Source organism: Triturus cristatus, chromosome 10, assembly GCF_964204655.1.
Source record: "Triturus cristatus chromosome 10, aTriCri1.1, whole genome shotgun sequence".
NCBI lineage: Eukaryota > Metazoa > Chordata > Amphibia > Caudata > Salamandridae > Triturus > Triturus cristatus.
Window position 1 is genome coordinate 984,133,313 of NC_140593.1, and position 13,785 is coordinate 984,147,097.

General features: G+C 41.1%; 1 protein-coding gene across 6 annotated transcripts in view; it reads right to left on the reverse strand.

Annotated features, from left to right (window-relative positions):
• The window catches only part of DHRS7B (dehydrogenase/reductase 7B), a 114,430-nt gene continuing 100,645 nt past the window's right edge, over positions 1 to 13,785 (reverse strand). For all 6 annotated transcript variants that reach the window (XM_085628905.1, XM_085628907.1, XM_085628910.1 and 3 more), the window contains one exon: positions 1 to 6,924. In XM_085628905.1, coding sequence (XP_085485031.1) covers positions 6,719 to 6,924 — 206 coding nt within the window. In that variant the 3' untranslated portion in view covers positions 1 to 6,718. The remainder of the gene's footprint in view (positions 6,925 to 13,785) is intronic.

Consider the following 13,785-nt stretch of genomic DNA (forward strand, 5'->3'; position numbering starts at 1 on the left):
GAAGTTCTAGGTATATTTATTCTCAGAAGGCCACAGCAATACGTCCAGTGGATGGGTTAACCCATCTTCAACTGCCATTCAAGAACCACCACATCACTCTAGAGTTATACATCCCTGCACCACATTACTTGTTCCAATAGTTACACCCTTCCCAGTCAGATACAATAAATAAAAATAAAACAATTTGTCACATATACTCTTCTCTACCTGACAAATAGATTTCTGATCTGTGAACAAGTTCCCTCTGAAGACGGTCACAAACTCTTCCCTCTAGGACAGCACTAGAGTCCTGGGCTGCCTAAAAATGTAGCCCAGCCAGTATACAGTCTTTTGCATACTGAGTTATACAGATAAATTGCCAGAAAACCAGAAGTGCTGGCTTTTTTCTATAAAAAAGACTGTATGGCTCGTCTCCCACCTCTTTGCTTTTGCTGCTCCCATAATTACAGATGCAGACACTAAGCAGTGGCTGCGAAGGAGGTGTTATAGCTTCGGCTACTCACTGTACTGATAATGTCGTCCTTGTCTATATGCAGACGGCGGCCTGTGTCCAGCATCACTCAGGTAATTTGGCAACAAAAGCATTTATTCTCAAACTCAGACCTAGTTGGCATTTAGGGACAGCCGGGCTCCTATTTAACTTTGCATGGACTGCTGAGCCTTAAATGCCAACCCTCCTCCAGGTGTACCTGCAGTTCAGTTCCTTCATTACCGAACCAGGAACCTCCAACTATATTTTGGTTTCATACATACTTCCATTGTTTCCCTGAATCTGTACATTGGATATAAACTGTTTAACAGACTGCACATTGGAAAGTTGAAGCATGCCTGTCACAGGACAAACCATGTATACTGACTGCAACAGCCTTACAATATATACAAATTCATAATGTGCTGCGTTTCAGTAAACATTTAAAGAAATCATACATTTTAAATACAATCATCAGCACAATAGGGTATGTTTTCCTATTTCATATAAATACTTCAATAAGGTTTAATATCATACCCTGAGAAGTTGACTCAAATATGACCTGCTTGTTGATCAATATATGTGTTACCTTTAGCATTTCCTTGGTGTTTGCCAGCTGAGACAGGAGGGTCCTCCACAAGAGAACAGCCTTCCTTAAGTGTGTGATCAAATGACCACAACTAAGTGATGGTAAGGTCCCTGACAGCAACAGGCACTTGATAAGGACATTACCAGATGAAGGCCATGTCTTAGATGGCTACCTTTATAAACTGACCACTGTGCGGTCATTTGTGACCCAAGTATAAACGTTTAAGGCATTAAATGTTTGAAGACCAATTTACAGAAAAATTATTTTGTAGATAAAATGTATTTAACAATGAGCCCGTGGCTAAAGGCTTCACGCCTACAAAGTTTGACCCGAGGAAAATAAGTCAGAAAGGGCTGATCCACGATTAACATTATTGGCATCCACCTTTTAACAGACTTAACCTTTATCTCAAGTTTTGAGGATTAGTCGCAAATTAATGTGGTACAACTCCCCAGCAGCAAAAGAGTGTGTGAGAAAGCAAAAGCGTTCTCAGTAATTGGTACCATAGTGTTGGCACACCTTCCTTCAGATACTTTCAAATGTTTTAAATGGTGAGGAGCGTAAAAATGCCAGATAATATTAATATTGGATACATTATCCTTAGGTCCGGCTACCAACAAATTTGACATGAAAAGGTGTGCGCTTTTTTTTTGTCCTCATATCACCATTGTGCCTGCAATACTTAGACCGCCAGCCCCAGTGCTAACCGTCACTCGGTCTATTGCAGTAACGTTATTTCCACCGCACTAGAGCTAGCCGACCAGGCTGGAATATTAAGCGGTACCAATGGTGTAATCATTGGATCTTATGTGGATTCAACAGTAGTTCCCTCTAATCTAGCCCATCTAATAAAGTCAGCCCACAATGTCGACTTATTTCCCGGAGAGACTTCCATACCCATACGACAAGTCCATTTGGCCGCCTTAATCCAATCTATTACACTCGGGGATACAGGGTCAATCCAGTGTTTACAGAACTCCCTTCTTGCTAGTAATATTGAGTAGAAAACAAGGCCAATTTGATTTCTACTCAATGCACTATGTGCAGTGTTATCCACACCCAATAAAACCAATACGGGGTTTAGAGGTGTGCGTTTTGAATGGCAAGTAAAGGCAAAAGTTACATACGGACCTCAGCCTGCACTCTTTGTTAACGTACACAGGACATCCTGTGGTGACTGTTACACTACAATCTTAAAGCCCTGCAACCCCCTTCCACCTGGCTAACGGAATGCCATCTCCAACATGGAGAATTGACTGGAGCACTTTTGCGAAGCAAATTGAAAAACAATCCTGTAAACAAGGACTCGTGCGCAGCAAAGCTCCATTCCCTTCACACTGGCATCTCCTTTGGTCAGGCTCTGTTGATTCAATTGAACTAGAGACAGAAAGCATGCTAATATGGGGTCTGGATCAAGAGGAGGGCAACAAGGCTAGAAGTTCAATGGTTGTTATAATGAGAATCTTGAACTGCTGCCTTTATCCTTTTCCTCCAACCTAATAGGAAGGTTAGAAAGGTGTCTGAAAAAAGATGAGTGCTGGCCGTTAGCTGTGATATTTGTTACCTCTAGGTAAAGCTTTCCATCAACATAGCTATATGCAACTGAACAACAGTTCGATTGTGGATGTCAAAGGTATAATATTTAGAAACTCTATTAACAGAAAACTTCATCAAACCTGTAGCTCTGAATTTGTTCACATTGTTTATTAGCCACTGATTGCTGGACGTACAACAGCTGTCTGAAATTTACCCCCGCAAAACAGTGATCAAGGTGGTACGTGACCCAGCCACAGAGCGCTATACATCTGGCCTTGCTCAGAATGTACGTCTCCATCCCTGCCCTACAGGTGAAGAACTCAGGTGAGCTAATGGATTTAAAGTTGGCATTAGAAACACAAAATATCTTGTAGGTCAACTAAAAAATGTTAACGATCAAAAGAATTCTCCCTTTTCTTTGGTTTCCAAGAAAGACCCAAGTAATCCTGGACCTTGTTCTGTGTGAGACAGGGTATGCCAAAAGTGCTTTTTTGAGCCTGCGAGATAATATTCTGGCTGTCTGCAATGGTTACTCAAATTTGCAGTGCCTATCATTTGTAGCTTAAACCAATGAGATCCATGCATTTGGTGCCTATTTGCTTGGACATCCCATCCAAGCTCAAATGTATGGCACCTTGGATGGTCAGTCACATGGCCCCCTCTTTCAGCAAGACAACCTTGAAAGAAACATTCTTTTAGAGCACTGTGCTATGATCATAAGAGGCCCAAAAAAATCTTCTAACTCCGGGTTTTAAATCCATTGAAACATAACCATACCGCCTTGTGTATGTGCTGGAAGTGACTGTGCTAACTGAGCATTTCCTACTTGAAGACACCTTCTTTTTTATATTGTCTTTTACTGTGTAAAGGATTGCCTTTTCAGTTTAAATTCCTGTATTCCTCGAAGCGGCCCAGGTATTTTGCATTCTTCCTCCTAAAATATAAGTTACCTCAAGTTTTGAGACACAACGTTGATCAAATCTGTCTAGACCAACTTTGATTATCATCGCTTTCAACACAACCTTAAACCTGTTGCATTTGTTAACTAATGCTGATCTGGTTACTGTCACCAATTTTGCAGTTCTTTGTTCATCATCACATGTCTGTTCTCTTCTCTGAGCTCGTCTTGGTTTTTTTAATGTTTCTATTCTTGGTTTATGCAGCAAAACTTTACTTTGCTTTCACTATTGCACAAAGCCAATCACCATCACTTTTATGACCCTTTATTTGAACTAATAGCTCAACTAAGCTCATTTTGTACTATACTTGAAATTCCCACAATACTCAGCTGATTCACTAGCTGGCAGAGCATTTACCTACACTAACTTTCAATTTTTCCAACATTTTAATATATTCTCTTTAAATTAGGTATCAAGGCCTTTTCTTAAAGTTTGAACGGCAGACAGGCACACCTATGGTGGACCTATACGCATGATCATAATCTAAAATTGGCACATACATTGATATATTCTTATCCTTAACTAACTACTAGAGTTTGCAAGTGGATGAAGAGGCCATGCTATATCAATAACTATCTGGAATAAAAGCCTGTTAATGCTTCGTGTTCACTTGACATAAATGAAGAGGGGCAGATATTTTGGACACCAGATTCCATGTAAATAGCCTTCTTGCGAGGAGCTAAGACTATATCAGTATGGACCCTGCTCCCGTTTAAGAGCACATAGCTCTACTCAATAATGATCATGGGGTCAGCGGAGATACATACCTTGCCTGTTGCAGCTCTAAACGGGTCTCCTAGTATTACAACTAAATAGCCAACCTCTATCACAATTTTACAACCACCTTTAAAATGTCTTCCTAAAAGTAAAGAACTCTGCACCAATTTCATGTCCAAAAAAACAGGGAGTAATCCAGACGAGTGCAGAAAAACACACTTTGGAGAAAAGGACATCTGTAATCTGGTAGATGAACTTCTTGAGAAAATCTGCCATGAGGGCACTTCATAGAAGAATTGCATCTTCCTAGCAAAGCCAGAAACCTGAGATGTTGGCAACAGGAAGCGACAGCGGTTGAATAAGAGTTAGCTACTGAGGCAGCATTGGTAAAGGTTTTACAGGCAAAACCAACAGCAATGAAAAGACCTATACTTGTGGGTAAAAAAAGTAACCCATATCATAGGTGCAAAGAGCATTGTGAGATGAGGCCACTGTGACTGCAAAAACCTTGTTGGCACCCCAGAATGGTGAACTGCAATTCCGGTTTGTGAAATTAAGAACTGAAGAGACAATCACAGTTCTTAGTGGGTATATATGTGAGCTACATATCTTAAGGAGTGGTAGTTTTGGATAAAGCCTCCAGGAAGGCACGCTCTGACCGAAATACCAAATGATCATGGTTTTTCCCTTTCATAAGCACCAATGAATCTCAGAAGATGCAAAAATATCCTTCATCTATGGACAGGGGATGTTGAAGATAGGACACAAGTTTGAATCAATTCTTGTGGCCTGTGGTGAGAGAAATACAGATAGTTCCACATGATTCACCAAACTGATTATTTGGGCAAGTGCCAGCGGGTTGGGGGCCAACTTGGACCTTGCAAATGCCGGTGCAGACATTACACCTCCTTTATGTGTCAATGCTGCTTATTGGTAACATCAGGTTACACAGGAGATAAATATGTTGCTCTGGTCTCCTGTGCCACAAAGAACATACAAAAAGAAGCTCAGGTGGAAGTTGCTAAGAGTAGCTATTAGGTACAACACCAAATTTCGGATATAAATACACCTTGGTATTTCAGAGCTAGGCCGCATCCCACACCTGGACAAGCCTCAATGTAAGGCTAACATGAAGCACAGGAAGAATCCCCATGCTGGTTGAATCATTACATAATGGTTGTCTCTGGTGAAGTTGCTGTACAAGTGATCAGCACTCTGTGGGAGTCTTTCCCTTTAAGGACAATCTGTCTAGAAAGAACAGGGCACCACACAGTGGACTTTGAAAATAGGTAGCTTCTGTTCGTTTGACCACCAGTATAGCAGGGCGTTCTCCTAAAACCTTGCTTGCTGAAAAAGGTTAACACATAGGATGCATGCATGTAGTGATGTCTGTTCACTGCAACTACACTATGTAAGGGTTAGCTTCCCAAATGTGGGCCATAAAGGACCAGCATTCTGTAAACCTGGTCATTGATATTTACAGCCAATTAGAGCTTTTCCACCAACATTTCAATAACTGGTTCAGTGACACTATTACTCTTCAGTTGCATGTTGGTGACCCATGTGAAATTAGTTGCTGTACATTCTCAGAAGGATGAGGTAAAGATAGGAGTACGCCTAAAAAAGAAATTGTGATACTATCGGAGAAGGAGCCTGCACCACAGCAGCTGTGAGCAGAGTTAGAATCTCTGTTCCACCATCTTTCACAAGCAGACAGCAAGAAATAAAGCAGTAAGAAAAAAATGACCAATGGATGGACTACCAAGTACAAGGCCCACACAGTCTTTCTTACACTAATTCTTAAGACTAAAATATCAGGTTTTTGCTGCAGTGCTGACTACATCAACACACAGTAAAGTGCCATGCCAGAGCTAACTTCAGGGCTTCTGTTTGCCCACCTGTGTGTGTTAATGTTTTGCACTGAAGTAGGAGCCAGCAGTGGGGTACATCTTTGCAATCCTTTAACCTGCACGTGGATTAGAGCTTTCTAACTCTACCTACAGTAAGCTGTTTGTTACCAGAATTTGTATCCTACATTTACAAATGAAAAATATATATTTAAGCTTTCTAGGTGATAACATTCCCACGTGCCACTACTGGCCATAGGTAGATCTGTAAGTTGGAGTATGGTATGCATGCACCTGGAAGCTTCTATGGCATGAAGAAAATGTTTAATGACTACTGACCAGAGATTGCAGGAAAACTACATTTCGTCAGCTTAATGTTTTATCAACATGGTATGTCTGTATAAATATAAACTTTGGTGGTTTAAATAATCCACAAACCAGAATCAACCTCTTTTTTTGTTTTCTGAAATCAAAACACAATAAGCTACATCCTGAATTCATAAGTTACACAAAGCAAACTTTTGAGTAAGGGATGCTGGGCAATTTACTTGATCCTTTCCAGTTTTGTTCTGAGCAGGGCACAGCGAGCTGAAAATACCTTCTAGGAGCTCTTGCTCTTCCTCTCTTTTTTGGCTCTGGAGGCCATGAGACTAAAAAAGACTTTGGGAGCTAGAGTTCGCAAGTAAACAGCCAGTGTGGGCAACAGCCCTGCCAGGAGCACATCCTTCTTCTTTTCACCGATTGCAGTGAAGACTGCAAGGGCTACATCTGCTGGACTCATGCCCTCTGCGGTATTCTTGTCCATAACTACAAAGATAAGACAACAAAACATGTTACTGCAGAGTTGAAAACTGTACAGAACAAAAACCCTATCCTGGTGAAAACTTTGGTTACTGCTAAATACCTGTCCCTCTAAGTGACACATTTTAGGATGTGCCCTTTTTGTATGGTCACCCATGCCCCCTCATTCCCCCACCACACCTTTTGCTCCAATGCTGATGGTTATGACCCTGAAAATACATTGGAGCCTGTTTACCAGGCACCAGTGTCAGTGGTCTCTCCCTAAAATTAATCTATGTGAATTGATAATCCCAATTGGCAAGGACTTTAACCCCCTTATAAGCCCCTAGTATATGGTACCAGTGGTACCCAGGGCATTGGTGTTAAAGGGGCCACCAGGGCCTGGAAGCACTGTTTGTGCCACCCCGAGTGGCACTGATTTAATTTTGCTTCTATAATCCATAACTCCGGTTATACTTATCCGATTGACTACATTTTGGTCTCTTAATTTATATTCCAATCCGCTTCATTTTTATAAATTGATGTTGATTTATTACGAGTTGTGTCCATTACTTATCGTCCATGTTGGTACACTGAAATGATTAACATATGTTCCTCTAGTGAAGCTTGACTGCTCTTTGCTGCTCTACCAGAACTGAGCTAAGGGTTTATTATTGTGAATCCAAGGACCATTTTTGGGGAATTGTGAGAGTATTGCATGGTGAAGCCTAACCAGCATCACCACATAATACTCCACGTATGTACACCACCTATGAGTATTGCCCATCATTGAGGACTATAAACTGCAACGATGTTTACAACCACTGCCCACCTTGCACTCCCTTCCATCCAAAGGAGAGGACTGTAAACAGCTCAATGGTCATACTTTAGTTAGTCACAGAATGACATTTTTATATGATTTGTGTATATACTAGGTTCTCTCTATCCCTGCACTTTCTTCAAATATTTTAAGAAAGTTACACAAATTTACAAATACACATCAGTGGGTAAAGTGCACATATTATTAAATCTTCATTCAGAATAGTGAAATATTTAAAAATATTTAAAAAGTGTCCCAAACCCAATTACAAATTACACATCCACATTCTCAAAGCACAAACTTTTATGTTGCTCTTAAGTTCACCGAGACATGATCAGCTGCTTAGGAGCACACTGATATTTCCATGGCCCGAATTAAACAAAGTCCATTTAATCTCCCAAGGCATTCTGATATCTCCTGTCAACCTTAAGCCGGGCAGCAGTTTGCCAAAACTAGGCCCTCTACAAATTACTAACTTTGATCTATAAGACCATTCATTCACAAAGCTGCCTCACACCTAATCTCTTCCAAAATCTTTTGCTATCTTCTTTATAAGCTAATGCAGCTTCTCCAAACATAGCCTCCTAACAGTTTCTAAACTGTCATGTGCCCCATGGCAAATTCATAAATTAGAGCATTTATACATACACACCAGGGCCCTATACTAGAATATTCTCCCTTACAAGTTGGGGGTTGCTCCTTCCCTCCTAGTTTTCAAGACTGATCTGAAAGCTATATCCCTCTGACTGAAGGACCAACTAGGCCAATAAGATCCAAAGAACATAAGGTGTCGAAAAAGAACTACCCTGGCTTGCCTGATATCCTTCAAACCCCTTACAACCTCTACGAGGCAGATCTGGCCCACCCCTCAAAGGAATTAGAACAGCTCTAAATGGAGGCATAACAAAAGCAAAGTGGAGTCACCCGAAGACAACTGAGCATTCAAACTAAGGGGATCATTTTGGTGAACTGGATTTCACATTATTATGGCAGATCTGAGGTCACAGTCACTGAAACAACTGAACACAATAACTGAGAGAATCAATTTATGGTGGTCCTGCACCTCTGAGGGATGAGAGGTGAGACTGCGTGAGACAAGACAGTTCTTCAATGAGCAAGAATAACGCTTGCTCGGAAGTTGTACAAATCAGAAATGACAGTCACACTCCTTACGCAGTCATTAGTGAGTGGCACAGCAGTGCACAGATACAGCCACATCTACCATAAAGTAGCAGGATAGATGTGTGTGTGGGGAGAACCAGTGAAAAAAGTACAACAAGGGTTCATTGGTAAGACAGAGAAAGGGCTAAGGGCCTAAGAACATAACACCAGTGACAGTACTTGCAAGTGGATTCACCAACCATGCATCACCACCTGATAAAAGAGGAACCAAAGCAAGAGGGCATGGCCAAGGGGGTGCTAGAAATCAATAAGTGGCTGTTGCTGCTAAGACACGCTGTGGGTAGAAGAAGCCAACAGCCATCATGCTAAGAAGTGGAGAGACTATGTCGTAGCTGCTGGAAGAGACTGCCCTGAGACCTACCAGATGAACAAGGGGTTGGTTTTAACAAATAAAAAAATGGCATCGTCTGTACTAGTGAAGGCAGGAATCGCCAGTACATTACAGGTAGTGAAAGGAGCAGATAAAATGAAGGTTGAAGATTGTTTAAATTCAATAAACATGAAATAACAGCTCCATGCACCCTAATAATTGTGGTTAGCGTTAATGGTCAGGATCTCAGCAATTTCCAGTCTTATAATAAACAACACTAGAAACAATTCCACTGACATGTAGTAGAGACTTAACTGTCACAACTGCTTGCAACATGTGCTCCATATTTCATTTAGACTAGAGCTGTTGAAATTCAAGGTCAAAGGTTTTCCCCACAATCCACCGGTGTAAGTGTTGGAAATCTGCCCTTTTTGCAGAATCACCCTGGATTATTTTTTTGCCTTTTTTCAGAACCCTATTTTTGCTGCCTAAAGAATACTGTGCACTTTAAACCCTGCCAACGAGATGTAAAGTGCTTGTGCTCTCCCTTTCAATATGATGAAATTGGTATACACAGGATTGTTATATTTACCTTACCTTTAAGTCCAAGTATATGGTACCAATGTGCACCCGGGGCATGTAAGTGAAATGTCACAATTGAACTGCAGCACATATTGTGCAATCCACTGCAGTGACAATGTAACATGACTGCAGACTGATGTTACAGTAGCCTGGCAATGCAGGTTTTAACAGAAAATTTACCTGTCAAAATAACCCCTTTTGACGGGCCAAAAATCCTACGTTTAAATATTTATATGTCACACCAAAGTAAGCCTTGTGGTCCATTAGGCATGGTGCATGCTAATAAAAACTAGGACATGTGAAGGTTAATGTTGAGCATGTCCTTTCAGTGACTAGCACCTCAAGCTATTTTCACTGTAGGGGAGTTGGCTGATCTATAGGAAAGCATTGGGAGACAATTTTATATTTAATACATGCTATCTCTGCCTAGGACACAGCTACAAATTCAATTTTGGACCTTTTGAATTATTTATTACAGGCCTAATTCATTGGTGAAGTCGGATTTGTAATAAATATTTTAGAAAAATTACAAGACAAAGGGTCTTGGGGGAAAGGGGGGCTATTGGGTCCTTGCCGGGACGGTCTGTAGGCTGGGCCAAGACCTGCACCCTTCTCTTATCCGCTTAGCTCGGCCAGACAAGCCTCAGTGACCAGGGCTCTCTTGTTGACATCATAGTGTCAGATCCTGCTATAGTGTCAAGACCTACTTAATAGGTCTGCTTGGGTTTTTCATATGTCTAGGAGGGCACACTTCAAAGGAGAGAAACCGAATGCCAAAATAATTTGTATTTATTTACTGTCTGGTTGCTGAAAGCTCACCTTTACCCTACCAGACTTCGGTCTCTGAGAGTGTTGTGGGTAAAGTGAGTAGATTTTGGTGTTAGGTGTGAGAGGAGACTGGGATGACTACAGTACACTCCTCACACACATCCCAGATGTAAACGTGTGTAAAACAAAAAATAAAGGCCTTAAAATAAAAACAAAGAATGTCCAAAGTGGGTAGGGTTAGTCCCGAAAATCTTTACTCCATTGGTCAGGGCATCCCCAGTGGTCATTCCCACTCACTAGCTCCTACCAAGCATAAATGTGGCATCTCCAGGTACCCACTTCAGAACACCCATGGACCAGTGTAAGATATGAAGAGGACTGAATCTACTATCTGAGACCTGAGAAGAGCCTAAAAGACTGGACCTGCTCTGCTTCTTGTCCTTCCCAGGGCAAAGAAGTTGATTACAAGGGTCATGAGTGTGACCTTGTTTTAAAGTTATAGGAACACAACAAGGCCATTTCCTGCAACTCCCTAGCTGACCAGTGGCAACTGGGCTTTCACTGAATCCTCTGTTGACCTCTGCCTTTCACCCTGTGAGTCTCTAAGTGCCTACCCAAAAGTCCTGGGGGATTTAGAAGTGTACTGCTGTGGTGGATTGGGATGTAAAGGATTAAAGTCAGAAGGTAAATCTTTGACCAGGTCAAACCTGGTTAGTGCATGCAACCGGTGCCCCATCGCGGTCAGCATCAAATTATGACTAGCTCCTGCGGGAATTCACTATCACTGGCACTTTGTGCTTCTTGGCACTATTTCAAGTTTACATTTTACATATTCTAATCTTCGGTTTCCACTTATTGGATTTCTATCATTTTGGAGTAATCTTGTTGATTACATTTCATTCCATTTTTCTATTACTGTCTTGCATTTCAAGTTTATTACTGCTTTAGTTCTGCATAAATGCTTTGCCTCTAAGTTAAGTCTATCTGCTCTGTGGCATAGCTACCAGGGCGTTGAGTTCAGGTTTATTTGGTGGTTCACCCAGACAAGGACTGTAGTTATAATTTAATGTAGGTATTCACCCCCTGAACTAATAACCCCATTTCTTATAGTAAGGGAATTTTGAATTTTTATTATTTTACTCTTGTGGACCAAGATTCCAACCAAGGAGTTTCTTTGAAGAACCAGTGCATAGGTCCTCTCAGAAGAATAGGAGGCAACAACAACTCCTTTAATTCTGCTGGGAACAGGGTACAGGGATGAGTGTCAGCCCACTGTGTTCTGTACTGGGAGCAGGTGAGGGTCATCTGCCACTTGCGCCTGCACCCTTTTGTCCAACTGGAAATAGGGTGCACTGGTAGGTAGCAGGTTGTCTACTATTTTGTTTTTGTAATGAGCATCCCTCCTCTTCCCTGGGCAAGGCAAAGAGCTTTGCAACACATATTACTCCTGGCCCTTGGCAAAGAGGAAGGTAATTGTTAAACACGTTCCCTGGCCTTATGAAAGGTAAGGGGAGCAGAGGCCTGTAATTCAGGCTGGATAGGGTGGGCGAAGGGGTTATATTAAACCCTCCTCCATAATTCCTGGTTGTCATACAGATGAAAGTGGGTGTCTTTGTGTATGATTTAATTAGTGTATTTTTATATTGAGTACTGTGTTAATTTTAACGAGAAAATGTGTATGTTAAAAAAATTACATGCTAGCTATAGGAGACTTAGTACGACAAACCTGTGAAACTAGATGAAGGAAGCATCTTAACTCATGAATTTCAAGCATTTGCTTTAGTTTTTATAGGAAAGCCACTGTTAACATATTAGGCACTTTTAACTCCATTTCAGCTTTAGTTTTCTTGAGGAATACATACACAGACCATACATTTTTACCGGACTTATGTCCTCACTGCCAAACTATAGAAGCAGCCACTTTAATTTAGCATCCCTGTTGCCAATTAAAGGCATTGCCACTTATGTACATGAATCAGAACAGAATCATGTAAGAAGAAGACTTTTTTAATCCTGTTACGCCTAAATGAAATGTAAAGCATACGACAACAGGAGCAGGATGTTCTCCCTGCTCAGCTCCTCATACCTAGCTCAAACATATCACAGACCTAGAATACAGACCATATCACTCCATTGTATGACTGGGCAAGGGAGGCCAGCTGGCACACTTACCCTACACGCACATGCACAGCACAGGCTACAACATACAATCTTTTTATTATTGTTGACCAGTGTTCAAGAAAAGTTTTCCGCCTTGGTGGTGCTTGTACAAAACAAAAGAATGACTCTGATCTAAGAGTACAGGAAATACATACAAAGTTGCTTTTTCTGAATCCTAAACTCACTCCATTTTTCCACTGCCTGGTTACAATATATTCTGATTTAAAGGTATCAGTTGCCCAAGTCAGCCATATAGGAGATGACGTCTCAACAAATCATGTATAAAATAGGTGTGATCACTGATGCTATATAGACCTATTTTCCTTATTAATTATGGGCCACATGCATCAATGAGAAACCTGCTCGCAAACGGGCAGATTAGCAGAATCTGCCCCTTTGCGACCGGTATTTTTGCATTTGGGATGCATCATCCCAAAAGCAAAAATCGCTATTTAAGGAATCTCTAAATAGCGATTCCTTAAATTGCGATTGCATTTAAGGAATCCCAAATTGAGATTCCTTAAATGCAATGCATGAAAGTTTAAAAATTAGCGATTTCGCTAATAGGGGGAGCAAATTACCATGAAGTTGAACTTCATGGTAATTTGCAAAAACTTTGAAAAATGCACTAAAGTGCATTTTTCAAAGTTCCATTTTACATACACACATGCCCTTGGGGCATGTGTGTGTGCAAGATGTATTCATATGCAGATTTCAGGGGTGCAACAGGGTGTCCTTTTTGACGCCCTGGCACCCTTGAAATAGCATGAGCAATTTGCGATTCTCTAATTGAGATTAGCAAATTGAGAAAGTCCTCCCATTCATTCCTATGGGCCTCTAGGCCCATAGGAATCAATGGGGAGGTATTCCTTAATTGCGACTCGCAATTTGCGAGTAGCAATTAAGGAATGTTTAGAAATCGCTATTTTGTAAGCGATTTCTACATGCATAGCCTTTTGCTATTCCTTATTAGCGAATCCTTATTTTTCGCTATTAAGGAATCGCAAATGGCATTGTTGATGCATGTGCCAGTATGTTGTTAAAGGAATTGGGCGAGTTCTTCTTG